The sequence below is a fragment of the Dendropsophus ebraccatus genome, chromosome 1, assembly GCF_027789765.1.
Source record: "Dendropsophus ebraccatus isolate aDenEbr1 chromosome 1, aDenEbr1.pat, whole genome shotgun sequence".
In the NCBI taxonomy this organism is placed as follows: Eukaryota; Metazoa; Chordata; class Amphibia; order Anura; family Hylidae; genus Dendropsophus; species Dendropsophus ebraccatus.
Window position 1 is genome coordinate 148,506,496 of NC_091454.1, and position 17,217 is coordinate 148,523,712.

General features: G+C 39.4%; 1 protein-coding gene across 2 annotated transcripts; it reads right to left on the reverse strand.

The window, feature by feature from the left end:
• Window positions 1-2,136: 2,136 nt before the first annotated feature.
• Window positions 2,137-16,963, reverse strand: MAS1 (MAS1 proto-oncogene, G protein-coupled receptor). 2 transcript variants are annotated; one of them, XM_069956488.1, is made up of 3 exons: window positions 16,829-16,963; window positions 7,774-7,838; window positions 2,137-4,891 (listed from the first exon to the last, which is right to left on the reverse strand). In XM_069956488.1, the coding sequence occupies exon 3, from the start codon at window positions 4,811-4,813 to the stop codon at window positions 3,860-3,862; it is 954 nt and encodes a 317-aa protein (XP_069812589.1). In that variant the 5' UTR covers window positions 4,814-4,891; window positions 7,774-7,838; window positions 16,829-16,963; the 3' UTR covers window positions 2,137-3,859. The 2 variants fall into 2 exon arrangements, with proteins under 2 accessions (XP_069812589.1, XP_069812591.1); XM_069956490.1 differs by lacking the exon at window positions 7,774-7,838.
• Window positions 16,964-17,217: the final 254 nt, after the last annotated feature.

A 17,217-nucleotide genomic window follows, 5' to 3' on the forward strand; every position in this document is an offset into this window, starting at 1 on the left:
AGCCCACTCAAAGCAAGAATTCCAGAAGCAAAAAAGTGCAGATCCAGCACATCCAGAAAAGATCAAATAAAAAAACTGTTAAAACATTCAACTTTAATCCATATTGTAGCCCTACCATGGGCTCTAGCTTTAATCCATGTTGTAGCCCTACCACGGGCTCTAGCTTTTAACTACAATATGGATTAAAGTTTAATGTTTTAACGGTTTTTTGATTTGATCTTTTCTGGATGTGCTGGATCTGCACTTTTTTGTTTCTGGAATTTTTACTACTCTTGCACCTCATTTTGGGTGTTCAGTTCTGCTGAAGTGAATGAAGCAGAATAGTAATACCACACACAACCAGAGAGCAGATGTAGTGCTATTTTTGCAAGTAGAAACACAGCTACTGTACTTGCAAAAATAGCACTACATCTAAATACAGAACTACATCTTTTCTAATCCTGGATAATCGCTTTAACAGTTTCTATGATGAAGGAGCCTTGCAAATGACAAGTTGTTATTACTTTACTATCAATAATATCTACCTACTTCATTAAAGATATTATAGGAAGGTGCGGTGCGCTCAGTATTTTTTTTAATATCATATAATACAAGGCTAACAATATAGAAATTCTAAAACAAGATTATCTTTAATACCAGACCTTTTAGTACTTACTACAGTAATAAAATATAGAAAAGCAACTACTAGCATTCAGTGATCAGAGCTAAAATCGTTAGTCTTCTACAGTATTTTGTTTGCATAGTAGTATTATGAACAAGGAACACTCATATGTCTCTTCCAAGACAAACATTTTAGGCCTGGTTCACATCGCAAATTTGCTATGTTTAATGTATCCGTTCTATGGAAAAAAAAAAATAGATGCAAAAACAAATGGTAAAAAACGGATGCTGTTGTATGCCATACGTTTTAATCTGTTTTTCATTGACTTACATTATTAAAAAAAGCCGATTAAAACAGGTCCGTTTCTTGTTATTTTTTTATTTATTTTTTTATTTTTATTTTTTATTTCGTAACAAACACAAAAAAATGGTTGACCACGTTTTTCTGTATGTTTTCCAAAATGGATACAATGAGAGGGATTGCAAAAATGTGATAGGAACCTAGCCTTAGTTCCTTTTTATAAAAAGAACAAAAATAATAAAATAAAATTATATATATATATATATATATATATATATATATATATATATATATATATGTTTTTTTTCCCTGTATACTGTACATAGTTTTAGTATAATGCCCTATAGAAACATTAGAACAAAGAAAGAGAATGTTATGGGATGTATATAGAGTATTTGCTTCTAGACCCCAGCAAATAATTAGGAACAACATCATTCATCATGAGAAAGGCATTATACGTGTCATCACTGTTTTATTTTTAAACTTTATATCCATTATATGCTGTGCAGTAGGCTTTAACCTAGCAAGAGCCTGTGACATTAACTGCTAGTTTAATATATATAAGCTAAGCCTCACATCTGCTACTAACCGTACTGATGCGACCTTGCTCACAACTAGGTTTCCTCTTTAAGGCTATGTTCACACTGCGTATGAGTCCGGCCGCATTTCGTACGCCGCCATATATGTGCGGCTGAAACTACGGGCGTGGGAAAAATCGGCACGCGGCCGGATGTGTACGAACCGCGAACATATGCCCGTATTACAGTTATGCTTCCCTAGCTTGTTTCGAAGCAATCTGAAACAGGTCATTTACTTGGAAATCTTCGCCCAGCCCAATAAAACTCACAGAACCTTTTGGATCTAAAAATCACGTTCAATTTGGCTGAAATAAGTACTCCGCACGGGACCGCATGGAATCCATGGCCGTGAGTTGGAACATTTCCGTCCTCAAGCAATGGTCTTGTTCATTTTTCACGGCGCCATATACGATCCGACCGTAAGCTCATACATAGTGTGCATTGTGCGGGCGTATATCGTATACTTTCAAGTGAACGCATCAACCTCAAAACTACGTGCGTATATTCGCGGTTCACACTACGGCCGGACTCATACGCAGTGTGAACATAGCCTTAAAAGGAACACTCCAGGGAAAACTGATACACTGGGGCACAATTACTTTGTGTGTTTTAATTTGTGTGTACATCTTTTGTGCCAAGATGAACTATGTTTGTTTGATTAATTATGTATATATCAAATTGGTTGCAAACTTGGCCTTGACCAAAGCAGGCCTGTTTTCACAACACAGTAAGGAAAAGGTTTCTTGTCTACAAAAATTAGGTTTAAACCACTTGCACCAAAAAAGAAGCAAAAAATTAGAGAGAGATGGGGCCTAACAAAGACAATAAATCAGACCTGCTGCATTATGCCTAGGAAGGGCCTTAGGGGGCAGTTTATTGATTCAAGCATCACACACATCAATAAAGTTAGTAGCAAGAGAGGAACTTTGCTTATATATCATTTACTTAGTTTTTCTTTATGATTTCTTTAAACCCATTTTCTTTTTGTCTCCCTAAAGCACCTCGATGTCCTCAATGACCTGCCAGGTCTCTGTTAAAGGGGGATACGGAGAGCAGGAATGGAATGATCCTACCTCTCCTGCTCTTCGGCCTTCTACTTCCTTTGTTCGCCTGCCCATGCTGTTACTTCTGCAGTCCAGAGAGGGGGTGGAGGCAAGTTGCTGGTGCTGTGGGCATTGTCCAAAGGCTGCCCAATGTCACTGCGACATCTGTCACATCATAGTAACATAGTAAATAAGGTTGAAAGTAGACAAGTCCATCAGATTTAACCTAGGGAAACCCTATTGTGTTAATCCAGGGGAAGGCAAAAACCCCTATGAGGCAGATGACAATTGCCCCATTACAGGGAGAAAACTCCTTCCCGACTCCAATGGCAATCAGAACAATCCCTGGATCAAGGTATCACCAGAAATCTAATGCCCATAACTTGTAATATTATATTTTTCAAGAAAAGCATCCAGGTCTCCCAGGCTCCAATCGGGCAGCTATTGATCACTACATGCACCCAACCGTATCTACAGAAGCATCAGCTTTCCTGCTCTCCTGATATTCCCTTTAACTGTTGGTATCTCTACATCTTTAACAAATCTGTATCTATGACCATAAATACAGAGTCCATTTTCACAGGTTATGTATGGGTAAAAGTAGTATCTGGGGCCCACCAGAGGAAATGATCCTGGGGGTCCACCCATGAAGAACCAGCGAGAAACAACATGATAGTCAGTGTTTGTGCATGTTCTAAAGCTGGGGGCCCACCTAGGGATTCTCCGGTCCTCTGGTGGGCCAGTCCGACACTGGGTAAAAGGCTTTATAAAGCATTAAATAAAAGTTGTAACCATATATTTCAAGATTTTCTAAGTTTATATTATAATATTAACTACTATCTATTTTCCCAGTTGAAATAAATAAATATTTCTTGAAGCATTGGAGCAAAAGCTGATCACTAAACCTTAGTCGTTTACTCGATAATCCATTGAACATTGATATAGTCAGTATTCCTTTACTGTGGCTTCTTGAAATGTAATATGACCTCTTCCTTGTCTTGTCATGTGATATACAGGTTTTAGCTTGGAGGTATTAATTGTTCTCCATGACAAACCTAAACCTGGCATACTCTAATGCAATAAGGGTTTCATAATCCTGACATGTAAAAATCAAAGCTATCATTGTTATATAAAAGCAAAGCAATAAAGTGCAATGATAAACTGGTGCTTATGTAGAAACCTTACTTCATGGAATTCACAGCGTTATACATAACACATCTGGCATTACAAGTAACCTGTGATACCCAAGTGTAATCATATATTACGGCTTATGCCTTTTGTTAGAGTGCTACAGAAATGAAACCCCTATATTTATACTAAACGAATAGCTGACACTTTCATTTCATGCTAGAGCTAGTCGTGTTCCCATCAGATGTCTGCTCGGTGTCATCATCCTTAAACACCCGGCTCAGTGCGTCAGTGACTGAACCACCAAATCTCTTCTTCCTGTGTCTGCCCACAAAGAAGTAAATGAAAGGATTTGCGCTGCTGTTAAAGGCGGTACAATAGGTGGTGGCAAAAAAGAAGGCCACAGCAGACATTGTATTTGTGAACGCCTTGAAATAGAGTAAAGACCATAGCAATCTTATTGGTGCCACTGAAATGAGAAAAACCAGAACTGTGAATATTATGGCAAGATAGATCTTGGGAGGTCGTGATTTCTTTGACGATGTCTTAATGATATAGATCAAGATAAAACTGGAGAAGAACATTAACGGTATGATGAAGACGAACGTGAGAACCGTTGAGAATATCTGGATTCCAGTACACTCTTTTGTTGTGGCCATAAAAGACTCTGCGGGGCAAACAAAGTTATCTAAAAGGGATAAGAGAACACCCAGCAACCAGATCAACCCACAAGTGAAAGATGATAAGTGTTTTGGTCTGTAACATTTATACCATATTGGGAAGAGAACAGAAAGGCATCTTTCTACACTTATTGCTGTAAGGAAGAGCATACCAGCATTATATCCAAAATCATACATGACTTCTAATGCAAATGTAGTTTCCTTTGTTGGAATGTTGCGGTTCAACATTTGATCAACCATCAATAACATGACAACGGCCACAAAGAGAAGGTAGATGAAGTCGGCAATGGCAAGGTTAAGGATATACACAGTGTATTTGGTCCTCTTTATCTTGAATGTAAGAATCCAGGCAACAACTGCATTCCCGATCATTCCGAGCAGGCAGAGTATAACGGCAAAACAAGCCACCACCGAGTAAGTAACAATACTGCTTGTGTTTGACACGTGAGAAGCATTTGACGAAAGGTTTCCAGATTCAGCCATGATGAATTTGGTGAAGACAAGCTTTGACTTTATTTAAAAAATACACTCGGTTTGTTTAGTTTTTCAGTGTCCTCACGTCTGCAAAACAATGTGATAAACACCACATTAATATTTCTACATACAGTATAAGCTATCAACTTTAAAGAATAGTATGGTATGTTTGCATTACTGCTTGTATCTCCATTCAAAGTAGATGTATAATACATATTTAGCAACTAAGTCTGCAGCTGATGGTCCACATGAAATACTAGGTAGCATAATTAATTCACCTATACCAATGTACTTGAGAGGGTGGGCATCCTAGCATTGGTAGAGTAGTTATACCTGTGGGTGGATTATCACCTTTTATAATGCAGGATGTTTTCAGATGGCACAGCTTTATATGCTAAAAAAGTCTTATAGTTAGCAAATTATAAATATTCTAAGGTAAGACGTTAAAACTAACTAGACTTACATTTACGAACTATCAATATCTTCCAACTACATATTCTTTACCAAAACATGAGCTCACTAGCAGAGATCTCTAGCAGAGATGACTAGTATTTACATTTCAGATCCAATTACCCTTATTCATAACATACACAAATTGGCTAAACTTAGAAGGTTCACATTAGATGGCTTGCTGGTCATACCAAAATTGTCAGGTTCGCCAGACAATAATTTAATGTGTATGGCAAGCTTAAGAACTAACAATGGGTATCCAAGGACAGAATTGTGTTTGGTTCTATCTAGTCAGCCTAACAGGCAGCATAGAAACTGTCCACAAGAAAAGTGTCTAGTTTCTTGGGACTATAGGATTATACAACCCCAAACAATACTGTCTTAGGCTATGTTCACACAACGTTAGTTTCATAATAATCGTGACCATTGTAACAACTGCGGAACTTATGTAGTGCTGTCTTCTAAGGAATTCTGTCCGGAGTGTATACACATGGTATACACTCCGCCCGGGATCCCTAGTGGTGCCGCAAGAAACTGACAGGCAGTTTTCTGCGGCTGCAGAAAACCTGTCAGTGCACGCTCCATTCTGTGCAGCGGGGAATTCGGATGCGGGCGCGCATGGATGTGCCCGCATCCGAATTCAGGGGAAGTAAAGATCATCCGGGCGGTACTGCAGTACTTGTTGGGATGATCTTCTGTGACACCGCTAGTTCTGTGACCGGGCCCGCTCACAGAAGGGTCGGTGTCTTACTATTTGGGAACATGGCCTTAATGTATAGGGAAATGTTTAGAATTCAACTCTGCATAATGTGGCAGAGCCAAACTGGGAAAAATTCAACACAAGACTGATGTTGATGTCTGGTGTGTGATGTGACTAAATCTATCAGTCAAACTATATTCATTGTAATCCAAATCACTTAAAGGAAAACTAACAGCAAGTTAGAAGAATGTATCCTTCTGTCATGTTCCTATAGGGCAGATGATAATAACTGCCAATCCACCTTTATTATGTTGCATTTATATACTTATCCTCCTTGGCGCAGTTCCCATCCGGTTAGCAGTTTACTCTGTCTGGAGTACGGTTAGGAGCACTACCCCATCCCCATAGCGCTTTGCCGCTATGGGGGCGGAGCAGTGCTCCTAATGGTGCTCCAGACAAAGGAGTAGACTGCTACCGCATGGGAAAGCTGCAGAGGAGGAGGCTAAGAGACATACCTTCCTCTTTGGCGCCTCTTTGGATTCATCTAACCTTTACAATGACGGCTGTTGGTACATTATTCTAGTTCAAATGGACTGGTATCCCATTATGTAATCTGTATGTATTGAGTGGCTGTCATTCTGTTGACTTCAATGCATTCCATTGAGGTCAATTAAAATGCGGTCTTAATGGATATAATTTTAAAAAGTTTTTTTTTTTTTTAACTGTGTGAGCATAGCCACACAGTGTATATAATTTTGCCTATTAAACATATGAATACTCATTTTTTAGGAGAAACCCTTAAAAGCCTACTTATTCCATTGTTTAAGTACTTTTTAACTGCTGCCTCTTAATGAATATTCATCGGTAGATTTGCAGTTACAAGCAGCATAGAATTATGTCACTGCAGAGAGTACAATATATATTCAAGAGGCAGCAGGCGGGGGATTGATGCACTGAGAGGTAAAGTAAGGCCCCCAGTGCACCAAACAGACCAATAAGCATATCAGATTGGGGACAGGGATGAACAAAATAAAGGTAGGTATGTAAGCAGCATCCCCTGCTCTATTGGAACATAACAGCAGATTATAACCTGTTTGAAAAAATCCCCTCCCCTCTGTGACGCAGCTCCATTACAATCAATGGAGCCGTGTCACAGAGGGGAGGGGGTTTAGTCACACTGCGGGCCAGTGGGCCTGCCCCCAGTTCTTTAGGGCAGGCTGGTACTTGATGATTGATCGGCGCTGTGCTCAGGAATCATGCGGTGGTTCAATGGCATACTGGTATGTCATGGGTCCTTAAAGGGGAATTCCACCAAATGCAGTCACCTCTCACACTGGAGACATGCCTATACTGTCCTGTGTCTCTGCAGTGGGCTGGGTTAGCAGCAGTAAATATTTACAACTCAGCCCAAAACAGAGACAGAGGAAATGTGACCTTGTCTTGTAAACAAGACAGAGAAGTCTCAGTGTAGCAGCATTTTTGCGCTGACATGGGGTGAGACACCTAAAAAAGATCAAAAATAGTGCAGAGGTCGTAATAACATCCAATTGCATATGTATTTAACTTTTTAGGTACTATTAAATATTGCAAAGAATTTTTTTAGTGGAATACCCCTTTAAGGGGTTAAATAAGAACTGTTGTTAAAAATCTTTTGACATGTTGTAGAGACATATCAAAAATGCTCAGCCACATGCGCAATGCCTCGTGTATTCTAGTGATTGGTCAGGGTCTGATCACTAAGACTCAGACCAATTGAAATTTTTTGCATGTTTATTAAGTTTTTTTGTGTAATAAACATTAATATGCAAAACATTCTCACCTATTTATTTTTTTTATCCAGAAATGTCTTCAAAGTTATCAGATTGCATTAAGACTGTTAAGTGGCTGAAAATAAAACAAAGAAAAAATAAAGTCACATTAGTTGTCACTTCTTAGGGAAGCACAGCTGGACGAATCATAGGCACCGGTGTGTCTCCCTGACCTAACAGCTATATAACAGTGTCAGCAGTTTGGAACATGAATTGCAGGAGATGGATTCCCTTCAAATCTCATTAAAAGTTTATTAACTAGTAACCACATACATATTTTGTTGTGCGTTTAACCACTTATATGTATATATGACATTTTCCTTCTGATGCTCTTCTCCCCCTTTGTGCTAGTCATTGGTGGGGGTCTAAACACTCAGACCCACACCAATGAAAACTTTTGACATTTCTTTATGGCTTGCCAAAACTCTTCTGAAATGACAGTTACACTTTAAGGTACTTTGAGTAAAAAACATAAAGCATTTTTGGCTCTTATTATTTTTTCACTTATGTTTATCAGACTTATAATGAGGCTGGACTTTCAACCATAATACTGACATAAAAGCAGCAATATTACACCTTTTAAAAGCTTAAAGGCATTCTCTAATTTAAATTAATAAAAAAAATATGCAGGGGTTTAAATCAAGTGCTAGTGCTACAGTTTGCCCCATTGCTTTTGTTTACTTCCCTTGATTATGTGCTCCACCAGGTCTACTCTTGATGTTCTAAACACACAGAGGCGAATCACTGAGGCTTCAGTGGGTTTGGAATGTTATTAGGGGAAGTAAACTGGGGAGGATCAGAGTGCTGGCACTGAACTCTGAAATGTGAGTACAGTGCTTTTTATTAGCTGGTAGCAGAAAAAGTAAGTTGTAGAAAGGGTACTAGGTCCCGCCCCACCCAGATCACATTTAAGTCTTCCATTGGCAGTATATGTCAGGAGCACCTTGAATGGAAAGTTCCAATGTATTCCATAGCTCCGATGATGTACCTGTCCATATATGGACAGCTTATATATATAGTCACTGCCCATATATGAACAGCTTATATATAGTCACTGCCCATATATGGACAACTTATATATAGTCACTGCCCATATATGGACAACTTATATATAGTCACTGCCCATATATGGACAGCTTATACATAATCACTGCCCATATACTGTATGGACAGTTCTTTTATCAGAGCTTCTCTGTCTGTCTTCCTCTGCTTTATCTGAGCTCCTTCCAAATAGTGGGTACTGTAAACTGTGTGTCAGGTGGCTGTCTATAGTACCACCACTCTGGAGGGAACTTAAAAAGAGAAGAGGATGGAGGTGCCTGCATTTCTCTATTGGGTAGCTACAGTAATATTATAATAGTGATTAATATTGGACAAATACATCACTGTAACATTCCATAAAAGCATACCTGTGACTGATGCAACATATATCTGATTTGCCTGTCTATTGCACTAGTCTATACATCATCTTATACAGTTTAGTGAATCATGCACAAAGGTTTAGGGGCCTATAAATATTTTGTTTAAACCCTTCAGAGCTCCATTACCAGAAAGTTTAACACAATTTATTCATGTGTAATTAAACTGCTCCTCCTGCTTCTCATGTGATTGATAGTGATATAATAAGATTTTTTTTTATCATAACAGATCTCTAACTGAAAGACAACTACCAAACATTGTGCAAATATTTTTCTGAGTACATTTTAAAATTTCATCAACTGATAACATCAAGTAAGTGTTGCACATCTCAATATATTCTGGGGAAAAGTGAATCATATGCTTTCTGTTTCTCATATAAATTTACAGTTTTGATAGGGGACATTTTAGACATGAATTCCTTAAAGCGGTTGTCCGGAAAGAAAAAAAACATCTTACCTGTTCTGGTCCATTGTGCTCACTTACTCCCTCTGATCATTTTGGAGATAGGGGCTGGGTGCCGGTCACAATCATTGCATGTGAGTAAAACCACACCTGTATGTGATGACCAATAGCTGCACAATATTTTGACTGGCAGCCATCCTCTTCTCGTCTTGGAAGGTAAACTAAGGGCCCTATTCCACTAGACGATTATCGTTCACATAATCGTTAATGATTAACGATCTCAAATGAGCACTATTGCGAAAGACCTGAAAACTTTCACTCATTTCCATGGAACGATAATCGTTACTTATGAACGTAATTGCGATCGTTTCTTCTTCGCTATTTATTCGCTATCTACTGCGAACGGCCGAACGACATCTTATTCAATGCGAACGATTTGCGAACGTTTTGCGAACGAGCAACGATAAAAATAGGTCCAGGTCTTATAAAGCGATCAACGACTTCTCATTCGGTCGTTAATCGTTAACTACATTTCAACCGAACGATTATCGTTTAGATTCGAACGATTTAACGATAATCTGAACGATAATCGTCCGGTGGAATAGGACCCTAAGACTATGTTTTTCTATTGCCTAATCAGAAACATTAGGAACTACACAAAGGGTCCTCTCTAGAACTATCTGCAGAAGGTTCCAGTAACATAGGTTGTTGGCCCTGAGTAGGCTTGAGCAATGCATGCTCTTATGGTGGTTAGCATTCTCAGTTTGTTACAACAGCAACAATCAGGGCTTCTCACCTGTAGGCAGTACATTTGCCCACTATTGGTGTAAACACTGTATTTCCCTCAGGGATGGAGAACCCACTGACGGTTGTCTTGTTCTCTGGGTTAGGATTCTAGTCTCCAGTGGGGAAATCTCTCTCACTCTCCAAACATAGCCTGTCTTTCAAGCTCAAACATTTTGTCCTTGACAAAACATTTGTCAATTACTTATGTGTTACAGACCTAGATGTCTTACCTGGGTTAGATCCTTCTAGGCTCCTTTAGCTATTGGCAACCTGCCTCAGCACCTCAGGGCTGGACAAATCCGCATGCACTGTGGTCCCTCCTTGATCCCACTTAAATTTGGACAAATATCGCTGATCTAGCACACCATATCCGCAACCATATTGCTGATCACAGCCTCCACTAAAGTAAGACTTTACATAGACTTCCTACTCTGTTTAAAGGCTGGTGTAGTTCTCAGTTCTTACACTACAACACTACACAGAACTGGGAGAGGGAAGGGAGGAGGCATTTTTTTATCCCTCATTTTAGGAGCTTGGGAAAGCCTCTGACTCTTTTTACTAGAGAATAATTGCATTTTTCTATGATCTGGAAGTAAAGCTGGATATATGAAAGGTACCATGTGTCTCCTTACCCTAGCAACTAACTAACAGTGCCAAACATTTAGAACATGAATTGCAGCTGACAGATTCACCTTAAAGGGGTTATCCAGTGAAAATTGTTTTCTTTCAAATCAACAGGTTTCAGAAAGTTTGTAATTGACTTCTATTTTAAAAACTCAAGTCTTCCCATTCTTCCCATCAGCTCCTATATGTCCTGCAGGAAATGTTGTTTTCTTTTCAGTCTGACACAGTGCTCTCTACTGACATCTCTGGCCGAGACAGGAACTGTCCAGTGCAGGAAAGGTTTTCTATGGGAATGTGCTTTTGCTCTGGACAGTTCCTGTCTTGGACAGAGATGTTAGCAGAGAGCACTAAAAAAAAAAGAAAACAACATTTCCTGCAATTGCAGATCACATGATTTTAAAAGAATAAAATGGTTTAAAATATTTTACAAAACTATTAGTACAACAACCACTGCAAGATAATGAGAATGGAAATACTAAAAGGGCAGACTAGATGGACCCAGTGGTCTTTTTCTGCCGACAATCTTCTATGTTTCTATGCAAAACACTGAAGCTGATTTATATCTAAATATAATGGGGAGTTCACTTACACCCCCTACACGTTACTTGATGTCATTATTAAAATGATTGATTTTCTCTTGAGGTATACTACACAAAGGCACAGTGTTCAGCTATTAAACATTGTTTTGTGCCAACGCTGTTGGCATCTTTTCTTGAATTTCTCCTTTTAGAAATATTTGGTAAGGGAGACCATGAGTTATCTGAATGGACTTTTTCAGTGTGGCACAGGAACGTTCAGTAAACTTTCACCACTTGATTATTTCTCTCTATCCCTTCATCCCGGCACAATAAGCCTATAAGCCACAATTCTATTTCATATTTACTTTCAATCAAGTCAGAACATGTCTTTGTGGATAACATTATGTGTAGGGATCAGCCAAGGTCTCTGATATTTCACAATGATCTGACCTTACTTTGCACCGAATAGTTGATTGGTCATTGAGGACAGGTCACAACCCTTTCATTGTGCAGGTGATGTATACAATATAGGTTCTGGTACCATGTCTAAAAGGACTAATTTAATGCCACATCTAATGTGCAGAACTACTACTTTATTCCTAAAAGCACATCTGTGCACAAGTCCTGTGTGATACTGCAGCACAGCCTCACTTCACTTAGCCACAATGCCGAACACAAGCCATTGTTTCTGGAAGACCGTAGTCATGTTTTTTTTTAACCTGGATAACCCATTCAAGTCAACGTGTTGGTCATGAATTATGTATGAACCCAATAAATATATGTATTTCCAGCAATATTTGATTGCTGACTGTTGTATATGTTATTGCTGGCAGAAGACCAGACTACTCCATTTATGAATACAATAGTCATAACAATGAACTGGCTTTTTTTGATGGATAGCTATATTCCTATTAACCAGCACAATATTTTTCTGTGCTAGTTCAGATAATAAAAGGACATGCCTGTCCATGCACTATGCTTCTTAGGTAGTTCTGAGTGTTCCTCTGGCGAGAATAGCTAATTCTTTGTTTTCACTCCTTTTGGAAAATTGGTACAGAGGGTGGGAGGCTTGGTAATTTTAACACCAGGTAGAACTATAACTTAAAACTTAATGGAGATGAAGCAGTACTACTACTCAAAACTGATCCTAAATGAGAGAGCAAAACCAACACCATTTGGCTTAACCTAATAGAATAGGCAACAGCCTGACAAACCCCTATTATTCTGTTCTACAGTAGATATATCATTTGACTAAAGTTTCGATGGGTCAACAGCATTCAGGCCTCAGGCACCCACCTCCATATCAATTAAACTGCCAGCACTTATCTATGTCAAGTTCTCAACAACTCAGTCTCTGTGCCCTTTAACCTGACACCTCCCTAACTGACATTTTAACAGACTGACAATGTGTAATCACAGAAAAATACTAGCCAAAAAAGGCACCAATACCCGGATAACAGTATAATGACAGATGGTATACCAATAAAATTTAACCATTAATACATATGCATTAAAATAGTATGAAACAAATAAAGTCCTCTCCTCCAATAACCATAGGCTGGATGCCAACAAATGTCACTCCAATAATATATACATTTATTAACATAAGGCCACAATAAATACCTCTACAGACCATACTCTAAAAAATAGACATATAAATATGTAAACAGCCAAAACGGCCGCCTTACCACCTCCGATGTCAGCAGGTGTAAAGTAATCTGTAGCAAGATAAAGGGTCACTTAGAACGGGTAGAGCAAATGTAGAACAGGCAGGGAGCCCAGCCTTAGTTGTCCCTAAGAAATGGTGCATTGTCGACTCCTACTCACTCAGGGATCCGACGGGTTTGTCGCCCTTAAAAGGGCAGACCCTGCCCTGTCTACCCCTCAAAAGAGACCCTACACCCACCCTACCCAGTGGCTCCCTATGTGTTTCATCCTATTGGAATCATCAGGGGAGAGAAAAATGCAGGGTGTGAACTATCACAAGAAAGTGAAAACAACAAAACAGGCCTAAAAATAAGAACGCTATACAGCAGTGTGCGTGAATACATGAGCGCACTGGCCCCCGGAGCTAGCAGCGCATGACTGACAATGTGTTCAACCTTTTCCATCTTGGCAAAACTGCACTCTAAGACCTGTGGACTATCAGTTACTGCAGCTAAGACTCCCCAACCCTAATGAAACGGTGGTCCACACAACTAGTCAGCATATTGTCTTCTTTCATGGGACTGTGTATGTCTCATTAGGTAACTAGGTAACTAGAGGTAACAACTAGGTAACTAGAGGTATGCTTCATGACATTGGCCCTCCAGTGATAAACCAAGCCCGATAACTCTGAGGACCTCACCTGGCCACTTGTGGTATACCACATCAGCCTTCCTCACCTCTCACAGTGCAGGCACGCTCCAGCGTACTTGTTAGTTTAGACCACTAAACTCTTTGTATACTATGCATATATATGGCCACCTCAAAGATGACAGCAAATACCTGCCTTTGGTTTAAAAAGACAAACCAGAAACCTCTACACTGTAAAATATATTGTTCTCTCATGTATTTCATGATTTTCCTTTTTTTATGTGTATGAAAATATGCAGACCAGAGGATTCCTATGAACTCTCTGCGTTGACTTCCTTCTGTTTTTTTTTTACAGGAAATATAGATAATGTACTGTAGTTTTTTCATATCGCCTTTTTTGTAGTACATGATAAAGAATTTATCAGTGCAAAAGTCCTTACAAAGCTAGCTACAGTAAAACCTTTTTCATAAAATCTTTAATATTTCTTTAAATAAGCAGGACAATATGGAATCATTTTCTTAACATTTAGGCTATGTTCACACTACGTAAAAGTACGGCCATCGGCAACAACGGCCGTACTTTGTGCGGTGTGGACATAGCCTTATCTTCTTTGGGATCCCGGCCGAAGCGTATACACATCGTATACGCTCCGGCCGGGATCCTGTACGGGGCCGCAAATAACTGACATGTCAGTTTTCTGCAGGCGCAATTCTGGCCGCTAGCTTCATTGTGTTCCGGCCAAAAGATCATCCGGCCGGTACTGCAGTACCAACCGGGATGATGCGTGCAGAGACCGGCCGTTACGTGACCTGGCCGGGGTCACAGAACGGCCTGCCTTTCACGTTGTGTGAACATAGCCTAAAGCTAGACAGCTAGCTTAAATGAATCTTTCAGCTGCAATTCCCATTGCAAACTGCTGAAACTTTCAGAAAACCATTAGGGCAATGAGACACATGTGGGGAGATTTATCAAACTGGTGTAAAGTAGAATTGGCTCAGTTGCCCCTAGCAACCAATCAGATTTCACCTTTCATTTTCCAAGGAATCTGTGAAGAATGAAAAGTGGAATCTGATTGGTTGATAGGGGCAACTGAGACAATTCTACTTTACACCAGTTTGTTAAATTTCCTCCGTGGTGCCTTTCATTTAGCTATTCATCTTTAGTGCAAAGTGTTCAATGAGTATTTCCATGCCACTAAAGTTCTGGGAGCTAGGATGCCTTCTCACTTCCCCTCGCTTCGTGTTATTGTCAGTTAGAAGCTGAGCCCTGCTTGCAATTCTTTAGGAGATTGGGTAATTGAGCCCTGACTATCAATCGGATTGGGGAAGGGGAGGGAGGAGGCATTTTATCCCTCACTTCCTTCAGAAGCTTGGGAAAGCCTCTGACTCTTTTTAGTAGAGAATACAGTGGTACCTTGATTTAAGAGTAACTTGGTTTAAGAGCGTTTTGGTTTAAGAGCTCACAGTTTTTCAAAATTGTAACTTGGTTTAAGAGCATTGCTTTGGTTTAAGAGCTCCCTGTGCTGGGTGGGAGCGCAAATGGAGGAGGGACATGGTCTGCATAGCGGGGTCTGCAGCACTGTACTCTGACCCAGGAAGTCTCCCTCACCTTCCAAATCATAGCAGATCCACTTCAGGCATGAAGGGCTGTGATAAAGCACATTACGTGTGAAACAGCTGTTGCCTTTTCTTTTCTTGTCTGCACCATGTAACCTGTTTAGTTTTTCAATAAAGAAGATATTACTATTTTTGCTACAATCGGGTGAGTGCCACATTTACTCTTTCAAGTTGCTGTGTTCACACTGGACTTTGTTTCTGCTTGGTAGAGCACCTCCGGTAGCACGGACTCTAAAGGCAGGTCTCCACCTAAAGCACCTGAGATTAATTACGAGCATACGGGAGTGCCAAGGTCTATGGCCTTTGTGGACATTGTTCAAATTTTGTACTTTAGCCATAGGATCATAATAGTCCTATAAGCTGAAGCCGTGATCTCTGCCCACTCCACTCTCCTCCATGCCTATATCACAATGCCGGCAACTTCAAATCCTTTACTGTAATGGTAGAACCCATTCTGTTATTACTGGAAAAGCATCATAGGAGCTTCTATTGCAATGACAGCAGCAATCAGGTTCTATCATTACACTAAAGGATTTGAAGATGCTGGCAGTTCAGGGAGGGGGCAAGTACTTCTCAAGCTATATCCTATGGCTGAAGACAGAACTGATCAGTTCTGATTATTGAGAAGTCATGCAAGAACATCAGCAGAGCCAAGCTAGTTTTTACACTTCATCACTGACTTAAAAGAGGAAAAAACTAATCACATATGAAAGCTCATGATTTTTTTTTTATTCTACTGACTTACTGTAATGTGTTACTGTCATTTATAAAAACCTTTGACATCTCCCACAGACAGGTAGCATTAGTCTGGGTAGCATTAGCTATAGCTTGGAGAAGCCTACAGCTGTGCACTTTACTCCCCTGCTTGTCGCTTTCTCCGACTCATTGCTATAAGATGGATTGAGCACCCAGCTGGGAAATAAAGCACACCGCCGCCTTCTTCTCCCAGCTTCTGTATATCTACTGATTGGTGCTTTTTACATGTCTGCATTATATGTGAACATTATTTTTTATAAATAACAGAAACACTTAAAATACTGTAGAACAAAAAAAACCTTATGTTTATCTTTTTTTCCCACTAAATAAATATTTACAAAATTAAGAAATACAAACAGGATTTTCCACCATGCAACATATTTATACATCGCCAGATAGTAATCTTTTTGCTTATATGGTATACGTGTTGTTCTTGTTGCCCATGTTCTATTACATATGCTTGTGAGGTATAATGGTATACCAATGTTGGAATTCTTTTGGAAAGATACAATCTTAATAACAAATTCAATTCTAAGGTTTGGGATATAATATAATAATGATTATTGTTTTGTGTAGTGTAAAAGTATACCCAATTTTAGTGAATGTTGTATAGAAAATATATAAATATGTTTTCATATAAAATACTCACTGTGTATTTATGTTGATGTCATTCCACTTGCAGATGTCTTAGGCTTTGTAAATCTGGAATTTATTACATGTGTTTCTAGTATCCAGGTGCAGGAGTAACAATCAAGCCATAAATATTCTTTCCGTACTGCTGTCTGGTCTGTGAATCGGTGCTTTTAGTTTACAAGTGTGTACACAACCGCCTGTTGGGAAGGTTATCTCACACCCACTCTTACTAAAACAAAATTAATACCATTAGTGCTATTCAGGTATTGCACAACCCTGTGCAACTGGAATGACATAGCATGTATCAGAGATCCACTCCTTTTTGTGTGCACTGTTTAGGATAAAAACATGTGCATCAATTTGATAGATATCAGTCTAATTAAGAGGTATTACGCTAACAATGTA

What these genes read in the sequence shown, in the direction of transcription:
- MAS1 (XM_069956490.1), bottom strand. Translation starts at nt 4,813, where the DNA reads ATGGCTGAATCTGGAAACCTTTCGTCAAATGCTTCTCACGTGTCAAAC.